General features: G+C 41.0%; 1 protein-coding gene across 1 annotated transcript in view; it reads right to left on the bottom strand.

The window, feature by feature from the left end:
* clcn1b (chloride channel, voltage-sensitive 1b) overlaps positions 1 to 18,362 on the bottom strand; it is a 56,359-nt gene that overhangs the window by 22,030 nt on the left and 15,967 nt on the right. The window contains exons 2-14 of the mRNA XM_030750156.1: positions 15,674 to 15,896; positions 14,492 to 14,623; positions 14,207 to 14,335; positions 13,962 to 14,095; positions 12,698 to 12,775; positions 10,682 to 10,760; positions 7,471 to 7,596; positions 4,864 to 4,948; positions 4,624 to 4,725; positions 4,050 to 4,134; positions 2,864 to 3,019; positions 2,669 to 2,738; positions 2,474 to 2,584 (exon numbers count right to left, since the gene is read on the bottom strand). Coding sequence (XP_030606016.1) covers positions 2,474 to 2,584; positions 2,669 to 2,738; positions 2,864 to 3,019; positions 4,050 to 4,134; positions 4,624 to 4,725; positions 4,864 to 4,948; positions 7,471 to 7,596; positions 10,682 to 10,760; positions 12,698 to 12,775; positions 13,962 to 14,095; positions 14,207 to 14,335; positions 14,492 to 14,623; positions 15,674 to 15,896 — 1,510 coding nt within the window. The remainder of the gene's footprint in view (positions 1 to 2,473; positions 2,585 to 2,668; positions 2,739 to 2,863; positions 3,020 to 4,049; positions 4,135 to 4,623; positions 4,726 to 4,863; positions 4,949 to 7,470; positions 7,597 to 10,681; positions 10,761 to 12,697; positions 12,776 to 13,961; positions 14,096 to 14,206; positions 14,336 to 14,491; positions 14,624 to 15,673; positions 15,897 to 18,362) is intronic.

Below are 18,362 nucleotides of genomic sequence, written 5' to 3'. Positions count from 1 at the left end.
ATTAGATCGATAGAATGATCATTTTTACATATAATCCAGAAAAGTTACATTTATACATCACGCATTTAATGTGTCCCAGAGTGCCGTTTCCTTCCACTGTGTTTGCAGAAATCACATAAAAAAATACACAACAAAAACATAATACAGATTCCTCGGCTGCTAATAGCATTTCCTACATTTGAATATCAGCCACCATATTGTGAGCATAAACTATCACGTTTTTAATGCAACAATAGGAAGTGACATCATCTTGCTGGGAACTGTAGTATTTTATTCTTGAAGGCCTCTCATAGCAGCACTGGTGCTGAAAACTGTTTGACTATGGCTTTCTGAATACAAGTAGGGCTGCAACTATCAATTATTTTAGTAATCAAGTATTCAATTGATTACTCCGTCAATTAATCAAGTAATTGGATAAGAAATAATTTTTCATTTTAACAATTCATCAGCATATTTTAACTTCCGTACTGCAGATGTTTCTCTGTGTGAAACAAACAGGGTGGATGGAGCAGCTACAAAGTTCTCTGTTCTTCATGTTGCTGATCAGGTGGTTGATAAAAAACATTTTGACGGATCCCCTCTGTACTGAAGGGGGTGGGGGGGGCACCGAACGATTGCTAGTGCTAATGGCAGCCCCCCTTTCCCCAGTACACTGTGGTTATAGATCTGTTCTGGTGGCTACAGCTGACGTAAAGAAAAAAATAACAGCTGACATCCTCTGCACAACACGCGCACATTCAAACATGCGCACTCACAGCACAGAGAAGTGGGGGCGTGAAAAAACATCTCAGCGATCCACTCGTGTTAAAGGGTCGTTTTTGTTTTTTTTTGGAAATGCTCCGCTTACACAGAGACACCTGAGCTGCAGAGCTGAAACGAAACATCAAAGCAACAAATTTGTGTCGAGGATTTTTAATAATCGAATTGAGTTACTCCAAGAATCGTTGCAGCCCTAAAACCTGCATTAAATTTTTAGTTTGTGTATCAAAATACATGAAGGTTGGTATTTACCTTTCATGCTGGGATTTTTTTGTTGAATCGGAAGCCTTAAATTTTCCTTTGATCTTCATTTTCCCTCTTACTTCTCTTCGTGTTCATGCCGGTTGTTATTTCGATTTATGCAGCACACGCATGACCATAGTGAGATCAAACGTACACACTGTGAATGAAACTGTCCGTGCTCTGTGGTAGATTGCAAACTGCGGTGAAATGATACAGGCGTAAGCAGCGATAATAGCAGCGACCTAGCCGGGGCGGAGTCTGCGAGGTGCGCTCCTTTGAGAGGCAGAGGAGCGCAATCTTTGTTGGATTTGAATCAGTACGTTTTGCATCCAATAAAAGCAAAGATGTTAACAAATAAATTGGACAGTATTCTGGCAATTTAGTGATATTTCCACAGTTGTGGTCTTGACTGGTCTTGAAATAAAATACAGAGTCCTCAGTGTCCAAGTCCATGACAAGACTGAGTACAAATGCGGTCGAGTCCATGACAAGGCAGAGACCATCAAAAAGTGGTCTCGAGACTGGTCTCGAGACCAAGACCAGTCTTGATTACTACAACACTACAAATCTGTGCACTAAATCACCAGATTAATGATTTTCTGCAGCATTCAACTGTTGTCCTTGCATTTTACTGAGACCTGGCCCATCGACTTTTGTCCTCTGTAGTGGACATTACATTTTAATGCACATCTTATGAGCCTTTCAAGAAAATCAGTTAAATCCTGTTGTACTCTAAAGAGGATGTCCTGGGGCTACGTCAGCCATCCAGGTCATGGTAGTCTCAAGAGCTTGAAAAAAAAAGGCCAATGGACTTCTTTAATTTTTTGAAAATGTTTTGCCTCTTGGATGAAAAATCTTAAAGAAGTCAAATTTTTTGTTTCAAGCTCTTAAGATTATGAAAGCAGTGTAGGATCATCTTGACAGAGGACAGAACAAAAGGCAGCTGACATTCTCGAATGTCCTTCAAGAAGCCTGGAGAACTATTCCTGAAGACTTGAAAAATGACAAGAAAGCCGCCTCAGAGAGTTCAGGCTGTGTTGATGAATAAAGGTGATCATACCAAAGGGTGACTTTAAAACTTGTTAGAATTGTACAGACTCTGTTTTTGCCTTTAATGCTGTATTTCCATGTGTGATTGGATAAATAAATCTGTGCACCTATTTCCCATTTTCCTAGGAAAATATAAAGGAATGAAGGGTGACTATATTTTTACACAGCACTGCATCTAACCAAAGTTCAGTCTGGTTTTGAAACACTATACTATTTAGTGTAAAGTAAATCAGAAAAATGTAAGAGTTTTAAGAGTTTGGCAAGAAAGGGTTACAACCAAATGTAATTCTTTGTTCATTTAGTATTTATAGATAATTTTTAATTAAAAAACAGAAAAGAAAATTTTATTTTTGAACTTTTTTTAAATCTACAACTCTTCAAGATGGCCGTTGGGAACCAGAGGGAAGGTTAACAGACTGACCGATGACAGCGTAACCTCCTGGCAGGATGCGGTAGACTATCCCATCAAACAGGATTCCATTTGGGAACAGAGTGGCCATGAGCTCCCCGACAAGGCGACCGAAAGCAGCTCCTTGAGGAGACAGATAAGGCTCTCCAGTAAAGACAAATTGAACTGAACCTCAGCAGGAGACTCACATTACAAAAATCCTCTTACCTAATATGAACACCGGCATAAAGGCACCTGAGGGGATGGGCATAGTAGTTGAAACTGCTGACATCCAGAACTGCAACACAAAAACAGGATCAAGACCAGTCCCAGAGGTTTTTCATGCTATCGCATACAGTGCATTTCAAAGCAATACCCACTCTATAGGCAAAGTGTGGGGTAAGCAGGGAGGAAGAGACATACCTTCATGATAAAGAAGAGGAGGAGGATGATAAATACACTGACACGAGGATGCAGCCATGCGGCGGAGCGACCCAGGCCAGGGGGAGCAGGGTATTCTGAGATTTTGGTCCAGGTGTAGTTATCAAAGAGGGAGTTGATACACTCTCGAGGCATCAGCTGCAAGAGGAAACACACACGTAGTAAAAACGGGTTTCCACATGAGTACATTACATCCTGCTGTTCTGTTATCAGATTCAGTGAAGGTTAATGGACTGTATGCAAACACTGGAATAAGCTTCCCCCCCCCCAAAAAAAATGCTGAAATTAAAAACTGTAAAAATCTGTCTTTACAGGATCTTCACCACACAAATGGCCAATGTGTGTTTATAAAAACACAAAATTATCACATCCTGATGATTCTATAAATTCATAATCAAAAAGAAAAAATGTATAAAACATGCATTTCAAGGTTAACTATTAAAGATAATAGTTTCCCATAATTACATCTGCTTCACATTTGTGTATGCCAGTAGAGTGGGTTTTCCACTCAAAGGAAGGTCAACGGTTTGATCCCCAACTCCAGCAACATATATGACGAACTTTCTGGGGCGAGCTACTGAACCCCAAACTGCCTCTGCTGCACAGATCGGCGCATCAGTGTGTGCGTAACTGGTAAAAAGCACTTCAAGGAAGAACGAGCAATGTGAATATGGCGTGTAGTGTAAAAAAATACTCAGTAAGAATAGAAATGTGTTACATAATTACCAGTCCATTCACATTAAAGAGGACTCCCATTAATTTACACAGTATTGAATTTCTGCTGACAAAAATATAAATTTAGTTTTAAAGAAAGATTTGTTTTTTTTTAATTCCACACACTTCATCAAAACCTGGTGTCTACATTACCCACAATGTAACTTTACCCAACAGATTATGTTAGTAATGGTTCATGTAATTGTTCTAGGGCAAGACCCACCCTGCCTGTCCTTCTCAGAGCCACAAAAGCTTTTAGTACTGCTCAAGACCTGTGAACAGACTCTGAAGTGTAAAATTGGTTCCCCCTTAAGCTGCTTGTAAAATTCAAATTATGGCCATTTCTTGACAAAAACCGCAAAATGTCGACTCCACTGGCTTTCTATTTGAAAAATACCATCAGAAATGAACATAAAAATAAGTCAGAGAGCTTAATATTGAGATTAAGTCTGACCTCTCCAGCCATAAACTGTCCAAATCCAGGAGGAAACGTGATGGTGGCTATGATCAGTGTCACTGCACCTGGATAGATCAAACGACTGGGACGACACACAAACACAGACGTACACGTGGTCATTAAAAGGAGCAGTGTATTCTCAGAGGACTACAGTTTGCTTGTCACAAAAATAACTGTGTGTGTACCAGAGCTGATTGTACAGCTCTCTTGGTGTCGCTGCTCTCTTTTCTCTAATGGTGACGACTAATGTTCCCTGACTGTTGAGTCTCAGAGGGTAAGTGAATCTCCCCATTGAGTGAATAACTGGCTGAAAGGTTGTTAAGGCTTTGCTGCTGTCCTGGCCAGTGTTGTGAGACTGATGAGTTTGGAGAGTGGAGCTGAGAAACATTAAGAGGAATTGGATTTAAATGCACAAATGGTTTCAGTTCCAGGAAACAGTGTCTGCTACTAGAGTCACAGCAGTTTAAGAGCTGAGCGCCACATTAATCCACAGCAGCGGGGGTGGGGGAGGTGGGGTGGGGTGGGGTGGGTCTGTTATGTTTCTGCGTCCGTGTGGGGATGGGGATCTTACTGTTTGGTTAGAAAGCGTGTAAGAGCCGTCGGCCTCCTCATCAAGAGAACCACCTGTCTGTTCAGGTAAACGAAGAACGCTCCCAAGAAGCCACAAAAGATCCTGAAAGATGAAGGAAAGCTGGGTGTATTAGCAAGGACGCATCTTCTACATGAGTATCGCAGACTGAAGGGAGCATGCCAACCCATATTAGTTTAACACAAACACACAGGCATGCAAGCACTCGCAAACTATCCTCACCCTATTATTGCAAATGCAGGCAGCTCTTGCAGGTCAAAGGGAAAATCCATCCGGAAGTTAGTTTTGAAGAGGGCCGTGATTGTGACTGAGAGGAAGAGAGAAAATACTGTAGCAAAGAAAGTTTGTCACGTCAAATGAGCATGCAGTCTCAGTCCCTCATTCCTGTATTCACACAATACTTCAAAACTGAAGCCGGTGTACTGTTAAAATCTCCAGTAACAGATATCTTTAGATTCTCTTTCGGCAAAGTTTGGGAGCAGAAATGAGCTGTAAACACAAGGTTCATGTTTGTAAGTGATTTATCTGCACGTCCAACAAACTCAGATCTGTAGATGAACATGAGCCTTTTTCTGGAATTGTGTCCACCTGATGAATCTGAGTCCAATTTTCAATTTCCTTCAGCTGTGTTTATGTCTCCATCAACTCTTGAAGGAAACTAATGATTCTTTAGGTGACTTGTTTCAGTCCCCAGTGTGCTACCATGTAAAATAAAACAAGTTCCTTAAAGCCTAATTTTTAAAAACAGCTGTCTATGTCTGAAAAAATACACTCACCAGCTAGTTCATTAGGTACACCTGTTCAACTGCTTGCTACCGCAAATATGAAATCAGCCAATCTCTTGGGAGCAACTCAATGCATTTGGCATTTAGACATGGCCAAGATGGACTGCTGAAGATTAAAACCAGAGCATAAGAATGGGGAAGAAAGGTAATTTAAGTGTCTTTGAACGTGGCATAGTTGTTGGTGCCAGATGGGCTGGTCTGAGTATTTCAGAAACTGCTGATATTCTGGAATTTTCCCACACACCCATCACTAGGATTTACAGAGAATGGTCCAAAAAAAGAGAAAATATGCAGTGAGCGGTAGTTCTCGGGGGTGAAAATGCCTTTTTCATTCCAGAGGTCAGAGGGGAATGGCCAGACTCCTTCGAGCTTACAGGAAGCCAACAGTAGTTCAAATAACCACTTGTTGCAAACAAGGTATGCAGAAGAGCATCTCTGAATGCACAATATGTCTAACAGTGAAGCAGATGGGCTACAGCAGCAGAAAACCACACTGGGTGCCACTCCTGTCAGCACTGAGGCTACAATTTGCAGAGGTTCTAAAATCTCAATTTATGCTGTGGCATTCACATGGTAGGGTCCGAATCTGGTGTAACCAACATGAAAACATGCATTCATCCTGCCTTGTATAAATGGTTAGGCTAGAGGTACAGTACTGGTGTTTGTGTGGGGGATGTTTTCTTGGCACACTTTGGGCCCTCCAGTACCAACTGAGCATTGTTTAATCACCACAACCTACCTCAGTATTGTTGCTGACCATGTCCATCCCTTTATGACCACAGTGCACAACGGATGCTTCCAACAGCATAACACACTATGCCACAGAGTTCAAATCATCAAAAAATGGTTTCTTGAACATGACAGTGAGTTCACTGTATTCAAATGGCCTCCACAGTCAACAGATCTAAGTCCACCAGAGCGCCTTTGAGACGTGGTGGAACTGCAGATTTACATCATGAATGTGTAGCCAACAAATCTGCAGCAACTGCGTGACAGTGTCATGTCCATATGGACCAAAATCACTGAGGAATCTTTCCAGCACCTTGTTGAATCTATGCCACAAAGAATTAAAGCATGTCTGAAGACAAAAGGTGGTCCAACCCTGTACTAGCAAGGTGTGCCTAATAAAGTGTTTGGTGGGTGTATATTGTAAAACAAACTGTAAACAGTAAAACTTCAGAACCGAAAACCAAAACAATGAGCTGAAATGTACTTAAATACTTTATAGGACTGAGTACTGCAGTTGGGTAGCAGTTAAGTGTGTGATCATCAATAAAAGTGACCACTTTCACATACATGTAGTCAACCTGATCCACTGTTAATATAAATACTGATTAAAGGAGCTTCAGGAAAATGATTCAAACAATCGGTTTTAGAAATTAGGACCCGAGTGTTCTGAAAAATGAAAACTTTTAAAAAGATGCTTGAGAATAAGAAGATTAGATGACTGTCTGTTTGAGTAAAAGCTTTGTGACTATGACCACAAATATAACACAATGTAAAAAGACTTTCCTTTAATTTTTATATCAAACTTGTCCACAAATTTGTAAAAGTTTTATATAAACTGAAAGAAGCTATGTTTGTCTGGGAGAAAGATCTAGGACTTGTAGCTCTTTGATAAAAGCACAGAGCTGTAATATTTTAAGATCAATCTGAAGAAACTGAAGTCTGACAGATGGAAAGATTTCCTGAGTCTCCGTTCAAGTAAAACTGGATATGTAATGATCATCCCTTTCTGAATTATATCTTATGTATAAAATAACATTGGAAAATATAAATTTATGAAAATATCTAATATGAAACCATGTAGGAAAGTGGTGACCCAAAAAACAAAAGTGTGATAAGATGGCCTGAATGTAACTTGTAGGGATTTTATGTTACGGGGCTGCTGGACTGCTTTTAGACTGTGATGATGAATTGAAACATTTCAGGTTTATCTAAAGAAGCAAATATTACGTAGCTGTCATTTTGAACAGCAAGCTCAGCTGTCTTTTTTCAGTGGTTTGTGTGTATGTGTTGAATATGCATTTGCTCTGACTCTCACCAGCATCCTTGTTCCAAACAGACAGCACCCTGAATATGAAGGCACTGAATGTGGCGGCAAAGTATCCCCGCCAGTAATTCCTCACCGCAAAGTAGGTAGACGTGACCTCAATACTAAACAACACCCCTGTTGATGGTGGATCGAGAGAGAGAGAGAGGAGAGGAAGGACAGAGGGAGAGCAATGAGGATGGATAGGATGGAGAGTGAGAGAAATTAGGAGGAGGAAGAAGAGACGAAGAGAAGGGAGAGAGGACAGTAATGAGTTAAATAAACAAAATGAACTCAAAAATACTTGAAGCTGAGGGTGTAATTATGCACACCAGGAGAACCACAGGGAGTGAACACACATTCAAACACAGCTAAACACAGACTTACATGTAGTCTCGCTCTTTAACACACAAACAGGGACATAATCAGCATGTGAAACAATAAAATATTAATCCAATGTGTGTGAAGTAGCTAAAAAAAAGACATAAAAACATATTTTGGAACTAACAATATGTCAGCAGTAACTATATTCTAGTTGGGTTTTTTTTTTGTATATACACTGCTCAAAAAAATAAAGGGAACACTTAAACAACACAATATAACTCCAAGTAAATCAAACTTCTGTGAAATCAAACTGTCCACGTAGGAAGCAACACTGACAATCAATTTCACATGCTGTTGTGCAAATGGAATAGACAACAGGTGGAAATTATTGGCAACTAGCAAGACACACTCAATAAAGGAGTGGTTCTGCAGGTGGGGACCACAGACCACTTCTCAGTACCTATGCTTTCTGGCTGATGTTTTGGTCAATTTGAATGTTGGTGGTGCTTTCACACTCGTGGTAGCATGAGACAGACTCTACAACCCACACAAGTGGCTCAGGTAGTGCAGCTCATCCAGGATGGCACATCAATGCGAGCTGTGGCAAGAAGGTTTGCTGTGTCTGTCAGCGTAGTGTCCAGAGGCTGGAGGCGCTACCAGGAGACAGGCCAGTACACCAGGAGACGTGGAGGAGGCCGTAGGAGGGCAACAACCCAGGAGCAGTACCGCTACCTCCGCCTTTGTGCAAGGAGGAACAGGAGAAGCACTGCCAGAGCCCTGCAAAATGACCTCCAGCAGGCCACAAATGTGCATGTGTCTGCACAAACGGCTAGAAACCAACTCCATGAGGATGGTATGAGGGCATTTCTTTGGAGGGCCGCACAGCCCTCCATGTGCTCGCCAGAGGAAGCATGACTGCCATTAGGTACCGAGATAAGATCCTCTCACCCCTTGTGAGACCATATGCTGGTGGGATTGGCCCTGGGTTCCTCCTAATGCAGGACAATGCTAGACCTCATGTGGCTGGAGTGTGTCAGCAGTTCCTGCAAGATGAAGGCATTGAAGCTATGGACTGACCCGCCCGTTCCCCAAACCTGAATCCGATTGAGCACATCTGGGACATCATGTCCCGCTCCATCCACCAACGTCACGTTGCACCACAGACTGGAGTTGGCGGATGCTTTAGTCCAGGTCTGGGAGGAGATCCCTCAGGAGACCCTCCACCACCTCATCAGGAGCATGCCCAGGCGTTGTAGGGAGGTCATACAGGCATGTGGAGGCCACACACAATACTGAGCCTCATTTTGACTTGTTTTAAGGACATTACATCAAAGTTGGATCAGCCTGTAGTGTGTTTTTCCACTTTAATTTTGTGTGTGACTCCAAATCCAGGCCTCCATTGGTTAATAAATTTGATTTCCATTGATGATTTTTGTGTGATTTTGTTGTCAGCACATTCAACTTTGTACAGAACAAAGTATTCAATGAGAATATTTCATTCATTCAGATCTAGGATGTGTTATTTAAGTGTTCCCTTTCTTTTTTTGAGCAGTGTATATCTGGTGACTTAAGTACAGTACAAACATTAAGCCACTGTCATTAAAAGAATCACATTCAACAGCATCGACAGACCAGAACACAATCTGTCCTTAACCCTGTCAGTTCAGGATGAGACACTGAGACACGCAGTTTACCTGCTACGACCTCGAAAACCTGAGAATTGGTTAAAGTTTCAAAGTGAAAGTGTGCTCATCAGATTTATTTATTTCTGTTGGCAAACTAAAAGGTATTCCTGGCTTCAGATTTGAAACTTTCAATGCTTTTGTTTTCATTGACTAAAACGTTTGCACAGCATTAGATGTTCTGTCTACTGTAGCGATTCTCTTAGTTAGAGAGCGTGTTGATGTTGTGGGATTTCGGACTGTTCGGGAGGTTCGTGAAGGCAGCATGGAGAGAGAAAAGACCGAGAGCTTGCCTGTGTGTGTGTGTTGCTGTTCCGTTGTTGTAGTTGTGGTTGGCGTGGCTGTGGCCTACAGCAGCCGTTTTTCTGCTAATAAAGACGACCTTTGTTGTGAACATCGCCGACTGTGGAAGTGTGTTTACAACGTTACACTACTTTTGACTAAGACTGAGCATGACTTCAACTAACAGTTATTCACATTACTAATTAATCAGCAGATTATTAACCGGATTAGGTTCTAAAGTTCTTGATCAGTCTAAAAGACCAAACCTCTAACTATTAGTTCTTGAAAACAGAAAAACCCCCACAAATTAATCTCAAATTTAAAAAGATGAAGCCAAAGGATTACATGCACCTTAATTATCAGCTTACTGAAATCAACTGATCTGACCCAACTGTTTAAATTCTGTTACTGAGGGTGATTCGTTCACCTTTATAACCCTTCTAAAGCTAACGTAACTCAACTTTGCAAACAGAACCTTGCGGCTGAAAGACCTGCCTCCTCAGTCTGGAATGTGAAGGGATTCATTTTTTGTCCTTATTATCTGAGACTTCGGTCATGTTTAATATGAGCATCCAATATTGTAACTGTTAAATCGCAAGTTTAAAAGTTTATTGTTGGGGTCAAAGTCAGTGGTGTTGAAAAACATGAGCAACACAGTCAAACTAAACAATACTTTGTTTGAAGCTACGGCTGAGCTGTTATATTTGATTGCTTACATGCATATATTTTCAAATGCCACTGAGTTCATATTTGTCACTATTTTTCAGTGACTGTAATAGTAATGCTCACTTTTTACAAATCACAAAAGAAGAAGAAGCATAATGTATCCGCTTTGAGACATAGTAAGCAAACAAGTCTAAGAATCTACCAGTTGTACAGGAGCAAGTTTGATGCGACATTTATGGCTGAGAGGCAGTGTGGAAGTTGTACAGTACCTCCTAGAGGAGTGCCAAAACAGCATCCCACCCCCACGGCACAGCCAACAGTCAGTATATCTGTGTAACCATAAGGGTTCTACTGACACAGAAAACAGAGAGGAGAGGGGAAAAAAACAGGGCGGGAAGGTGGAAGGGTGAGTCACAGAATGAGGGATGAAAGGCAGGAGATGATGGGGGGAAAATGAGGATGGCAAGAAACATGATTGTTGACAGAGGAGAGAGAGAATAAAAGATCAAGGTGGAGAGGACAGGAGGGGGAACCACAGAGGGAGAAATGACAGAAAAGAAGCAAAATGGAATAAAGTGAATAAATAATGCTCACTAGAGTGTGCGTAAAAAAGTTATAAAGGGGAGGGGGAGGGGGGGTGGGGTTTACACCAAGAGGATATGAAGCTCAGGCGGCGCATGCCACTGCAAGTATACAGACTTCAAGGAAGCAATTAAGCAATCAGAAAGCAAACCAAGCGGTCACATTGTCCTTGGAGACAGATCCCTGAAACTGATTGCAGACTGAATACTGAAGGTAGAACACATAAAATGCTTCCACTGATTATTCATGACCTTGAGTTATGAGTTTCTATTTAACATTTTAGGCTCACAGTTGAATTAGAGAATGACTAGCAGCACATGTGGCTTTTATAAACTCACAGATAGCTGAGTCCAACATCATCATTGGGGTATGGTGACTCTGGGATTTTATTACAGCGTTCTCACACAGGAGTGTGGGGTTCAACTCCCCAGTAGGAGCCGGCATTTTTAAATGTTCAGGTTTTACTTTTGTTTGTAGTTGGTTAGGCTTAGGCATCTAAGAGCATTCAAAATCTTCAGTCTCTTAAAAAAAATAAAGCAGTGGTAACAACAGCAACACCCTGGTAACCAAGACAATTTTAAATACACATACCACTATTTGCAGGTTTCTAAAATATCAGAATATTCCTTTAAAATATTGATTGCATGTGTAGTGTTGTTATTGATTAATAAAATACATGTTTAAATATTTTTTTGTTCACTTTTACAAACCAATCTGGGGACAGTTTTAACCTCCACATTTTCTTTTACTGATGTTATTTGAGGAGGTCAAAGCTGACCGGAGACCTGTTCCCAAGTGAGCAGGGTGGGACTTGCCTCCAATAGGGGCAGCGAAACAGGTGGCCACTCCTACAGCACACGCACACACCAGCAGGTCCTGCTTACGGCCGTCATTCTGGGTTAAAAGTCAAGGGTGAATGCAGAGATGAATGAGAAAGCCAAGGGGAGGAAAGAAGGGAGGGCGGGGAGGGCAGGGGGGAGAGAGGGTGGGGGGGACAGGGAGGTCACTGTTAATACACATGCCAGACATAACGGTCACACTATTAATACAGTGAGACAAACACAGACAAGGCATGACAGAGCAGACCAAAACAAAGACACGAGAGGAGATGGCATGAGCTGCATGGCAGAGAGACAGAAGAGACACAGCCACAGGGTTCCCACTTCTTCATCAGGGTTAAAGTTCATTCAGCAACTTTCTCATCAGTGGCCTCATTTCATATTCAAATCTTAATAAGAAAAAAAAACATGATGGTAACAAACAGAGAGGTATTAAAAGTCGTTCAATAGGTAAAGCAATCTTTTTCAACACAGACACACACACACACACACACACACACACACACACACACACACACACACACACACACACACACACACACACACACACACACACACAATGATGCTCTATTTTCACAACTTAGTCTACCAGGGTATGCTGACAAACAAAATAAGGTTCTTGAGCATGCTGAAATAAAAAAAAAAATCAAGGAAATATCAATATCCAAAAATAATGGATGGATTTTTTTAGGATCTGTGGGGAACCCTGTACTTGCAACAAAGACAACAACAACAACAACACAACAACAACAAGTTATCACAGAAAAACTGCATTCTTCATTTACATCAGCATGTTCAATGTGGTCAGTAAAGAGAGGAGGGTAATGGGTAATGTAGTCTGCTTTGGTCAGGGGCTCAGCTTACCTCATATACTCCAGAGAAGATGGACATGAATCGACTCAACACTGCGGCACAGATACTGGCAATGTGGACAAAGGGACCCTGAAGGTGATGGGAGGACATTACTGACACAGATGAGTGACATGTAATGTTATCTACACAGACGCAGACTACTGTCTGCCAAAACAGAGAGTCGAAACTGGGACATGTTTTATCAGAACTGATAAATCACTGTATAATTAATGGATGTGACACTTTCCATGCTACTGTAATAAGGAAAACAAATGTGGTCCTTTGGTGAGGACTGGAGTAATTTGCCTCAGTCCCGTGAGAAGAGGGAGAGTGGAAAAACATGACAGAAAATGATTTATTACCCCCTTCCCAGTTGGAGAATGAGAGGACAGAGTGATGGAAAAAGAACAGAAGATGGGGAATGGGACGCTGGATGAAAACACGGGGATAGATACAGAAGAACACAGACAGTAAGGACATGAAAATATATGTGAGCTTCAGTGCTAGATGTAATGTATTACAAAGTAGAGCGTTAGCGTACTCAGATTACTTCTTTCATTTTAACATGTAACAAAATGTCCTGGTTTTGCAAATCAAATGATCATTTATTAAGCTTGTTTTTTTTAAAAAATGTGTTAAAATGTTCCCACATGTCCCTGTTCCCTTGTTGTAACAAAAGGAGAAAAAAAGGAAATCCATGACGCTTTAACACTGTTTCTGTATCCCTGTGAATCCTTGGCTCCATTGCCCATTTTAGAAACAATGGCCCCTATTAGTGTTCAGAGGGATCATAAAGCAGCTCATGTCTTACACATTGTTAGCCAATATACAGCAGAACCTAAGGTCAGTGCACATGTTAAGATCAATTCTTATGAAGGTAGAGAAGATGTTACAGCTGAAGTATTTGTATCGTTTAACAGTAAGTGTCTGTGAGCTGCTGAGGAGCTCAAGGTCACATTTTTAAGAAACAGCTGTAAGCTGCAGGCACATTGAGGAGGTGAATGATGCTGGTGCTTATAAGCTTGCTGTTGTTATATGGTGGAAGAAATGCCAACCTGCTGTGAAATGAGGTAAAATGAATACATTCTGAGGTAAATATGCAGTAAGCTACACGTCCTGGGAGCATGTGCAAACTAACAGCAAAGGGGTGTTTATTTCTGACAATGCAAAACTACTCAAAGAGTTAATTTCCTCAGTAGGTAACACTGTAACAAAACTGATCACGTAATGTAACGAGATCATTTTCAAAGTAATATTACCCAACACAGGAGTTTACCTCTTTGCCCACAGGCATCCCACTGCCCAGGCCGGCTGTTAGGCCGATGACTTTAGCTATGAAGGCTTTAAGGGTCAGATATTCTTTTAAGACCACACCTCTCAGGATGGTTTTCAGCTCAGGGATCCCAGAACCTGTATTTAAAAAAAGAAAGAAAAGAAAAAGCAGTGGTGAGAGTGCAGACAAAAATAAAGGAGACATAATGAGAGAGGATTATAAAGGCTGACAGGTGATGGAGAGCTTACCGATGGCCTGTGGGGAAACCAGGTGACAGAAGAGCGAGGCAAACATGACAAGAATCATGGGATATGTAACCCAGGCGAGGTACTGGAGTGCCACATTTCCCTTCAGCTCCCGATGCATCCATTTATAGGCTTCAAGACGGAATAATAGCAGAAACAGAAAGAAAAGAGAACAGAAAAACACATTCAACACAGGAGTATGTGCAGAGTAATTAACCGCAGTAGAAACTAAAATCCTGCATTATAAAACTGATTTTAAAAAGGCAATAATCTCTGTGACTGTTCCACCTTGCAGACTCTTGGCACTAGCGTAGTCCATAGTCCAGCTGACTAGAGCCATAGTCAGTCCCAGAAGAACCAGGAAAATCCAGTCCTCCCCCATTTTCGTCAATATGTACCGCCGCACACGAGCCAAACAATCTGGGACAAAGAGATATATTCAAAGTCACCTCAAATCCATCAATTTGTCATTGTAAGGGAATCGTTTCATCTGATCATGCAAGAAACAGATGCAGCAAATAAAATAAATGTAGACTGATCAGTACAGATTAACTCGTTCAGTCAAGAAATACATAGAGCGCAATATAAAAGGATACAAGGTACTTAAATAGATGCAACACTTCTAGAATATATAAATCTTTTACAGTATGACTTCAAAATGAATATTCACTATGGTAACTCCTACTTAATATTAACTCAACTGCATATTTATTTTCCTTCACTGGAATTGGCTGAGATGATGATGATGATGATGATGATGATGAACCTGATTTAAGCTCCCTCTTAGCAATCTCAGACAAAGCCACAGTCACTCAAAATGTGTCAAAAATAGACCTTACAGTAGAACCTAAAACGGCACCAGGAAGGTCAGAGAGGTGAATCAACCCCCCTGACACCATGTCAACATAAATACACACACACTTCACACACTTCAGCACTGTACACATATTCAAAATACTGTAGGTAACTCCTGTTAGTGCTTATTCTAAAGACCACCCATTATCATAATCATTTGAATTTAACAAACAAACAAAAAAACCAACAAACAAAAATGAGAAAACAGAAAATCCAAAATCAGAGATACATTTTAAAGATTATACCTTGATAAACCTTCTACACCTTAACGCTTTGAATACTGCACCTTTAGAGATTTTCTTTTTCCAGTTCTGGGTAGGCTACATTTAGATACCCTTCGCTGCACCCCTTAAGTTCAAGTGGTATTAAGTCTAAGTGCCTCGCGTAGCCTGATTAAACTACCGTGCTGCCTCATATTTTATGAGCTCATCATGTTGCATGTAAAATCATAATGTGCAAAGTAACCAGAAATTGAAACCATTCAATAAACGCTTCACTCTTTGGAAAGTAGCGTAATAAAACAATAAAGAGTGTGAAAATGCAAACTAACTAAAAAAAAAAAGGTGTAAAGGACCCAAATGTTTCTATTTATATTCATAACAACATGCTGGTCACCTTGGCATTTGGAGTAGGGACGAGGTTTCTTGGTGGAGGAGACGTGGCTGTGATGCGACTCCAGGGTCAGAGGGTGATGATGATGATGCCGACGGCCGTGGCCTTTGCGGCCTGTGGCTGTGGTATTCTCCCCTGCCTGTCTTCTCCATTGTCTCTCTGTCAGTAAACGGGCAGCCTCCCGTCGGGCAAAGTTTCCCAGCTGCTCCCTGTACTCTCCGTACAGCTGTAACCAAGGGGACACACTGGCAGTCACTATGAATCAGAAAGCACCAAGTCAAGAAATCTTGGGCTGCAGAGATGAGAAACAACATGCCAGAATGGAGAGGAGGGAGAGAAGGGAAAACAGAGGGAAGAGAAGGAGAAATACATCCGACAACTGAGACTTGGGAGAAGGATAAAACTAGATCTAGTGTGAAGAGTCTTGAGATAACAAGAAAGAGATGAGGAATGTGTGGCGTGTATGTAAGGGATACACATCAACCTGAATAGTCTGACAGACAGAAATAGACGAAACGGGCACAGAGATTGGAAAATCCCCACCCTAAGTTGAAGGCAGGGTCTGGAAAAAAGCCAGAGGAAGATATCCTGAAAGAGAGGACATTCCACATCTTCCACTTCCGACTATGTGTGCACTTTACTCCTATGACCACACAGACGCCTACGCACATACTGCCAAGCACACGCACACGCTCGCACTCAGTCAGCTTGCACTGCAGAAGCTGCAAAATACTGCAGATCCAGGTGCAGCTATGGTGTGCAGCTGAAACCTACAGATCACATGCATCCCACCACACAGCAAAGCAAGAAACTGAATCACAGGGAGAGCTGGCTGCCACACATTTCTGTCTCGTGTTCACACAGGAAAGGAGAGCTGCTGCATCCAACCATGAGGCCCTACCAGGATGAAAGCTCAGATAACTGAACATAATCATGTGCTGGAGTAATGAAAGAAAGGTGCAACAAAAAATAGGAGTACAAATACAGATTGTGAGTGAATCTTTCTTCAGTTCAAGTGCACAAAAAAAAACAGCTTCACACAACCAGTCCACTGTAACACATGAGTCACGACAACCACATGACAACGTGACTGATATAGAAGTTTATAATTAATACACGAATACACCACATAGCAGGTGGTCAAGCAGTTACTGCTAGAGGCTTTTGAAAACCTTTGATGCCTCTAAATCGTCTAGGAGGTTATTTTAAATCTCACTAAACACCACGAACCACAAACTGTTATTCAGAACAATGCTGCACCACTAACAGCTTAATACTCCTGTCCTTCAGCCCCGTAAAAGCTGAGCTTACAGCAGGAGCAGTGTACACAAAGAAAATCAAAGTATTCTCGATTATTTATTACTATGCAAAGAACTAGGTGAATTTTAATTCCATAAATCTCTTTTTATTTTCTCTGTTCAAATTGTGTTGCTAGAGTTTATGTCACTAAAAAAAACCTTATATTTAACTTATATAAACGTATATTTAAAGTCAATTCAATATAAGTTTTTCTGTGTGATGTAAAGATGTAAAGTGATGCATTTGCAATAGAGTGCTCATTTTTTTTCTGAACTCTTCTGCAGAATAAAAATGTGAAAAATCTTTTTTGCTCTCAGAGCAAACCCGTTTACCTTCACATTTTGCTGGTTTAAAGGCAGCAGGTAGACACAGTGTGGCCTCTGTGATCCCCTTTGCTACACTGAAAAACTGGGAAAAGCAATATTTAACTAAGTTCTAAAAAAGGGCTCATATACTTTTCCAGTTTTCAGTATAGCAAAAGATCACAGAGGTCACTGCTGGTAACCTTCAATTTCACTGGTTGTAAATGGATCCCATAAACATGGGTGATCACTGCAACCCTCTGCTATCTGCTATATGGAAGAATCGGGCAGGTAAACAAGCCCTATTTTAATAAGTCTGATGAAAAAAATACAGCCCGTTATTTTGCAATTATATATGATTTTACAATATAACTTTCTTGATTTTATATGAACTTAAAGGTACATAAATCAGTAAAGCAATTACTGGAAAAGAGAAATAGAAAAAGAAATAAATCTAAAGTGATTTTTGAAGATTAGAGAAAGGTGGCAGAGGGCTGTGTAATTAAGTCCAGGCAGAGAAAACAGAAAAAAAAAACTCCAACCAGATGCAGCCTTCAGTCCTCATGTCTTTACCTGGTCTTCATCAGTTGTCTTTTGCATGATGCTGCAGCAGCTCTGTCTCTGTTCTGTCTCCTGTCCTGCACTGCACACAACTTCACCTCTGCACTACACATTAACACCAAAGCCCTAATCCATCAACATCATCAAACAACTGCTGGCACCAGGCATCAAAACCAGGGACAAAAACAACAGGAACCTGTGGACTGTTCACAGAGTGAGGGAAAGAAATTTGACCTCTTTGCCCTGCGCGAGTAAAAGGAAAAAAAATATAAGAACTACACAAAGTAACTGCAATAGAGTTAGTGTTTTCTTTTAGGCATTTTCTTCTTAGTCTAGTTCCTTGTTGAGTAGATCAGTTCTTGTCTTTCAACACATATTTTTGTGAACATTGCCTTGGTAGGCAATACGGTTGACAGATCATGACAACTGTTTTGAATGGAAATGTGGGAATCATTTATTAAAAAGAAAGTACGCTCCCAGATTTAGCCTGGCGGTCGTATAACATGGTTGGATACTTTCACTCAGCTCAG

This window comes from Archocentrus centrarchus, chromosome 16, assembly GCF_007364275.1.
Source record: "Archocentrus centrarchus isolate MPI-CPG fArcCen1 chromosome 16, fArcCen1, whole genome shotgun sequence".
NCBI lineage: Eukaryota > Metazoa > Chordata > Actinopteri > Cichliformes > Cichlidae > Archocentrus > Archocentrus centrarchus.
Note: the sequence above shows the minus strand (reverse complement) of the source record. Positions and strands in the feature narration are given on the sequence as shown.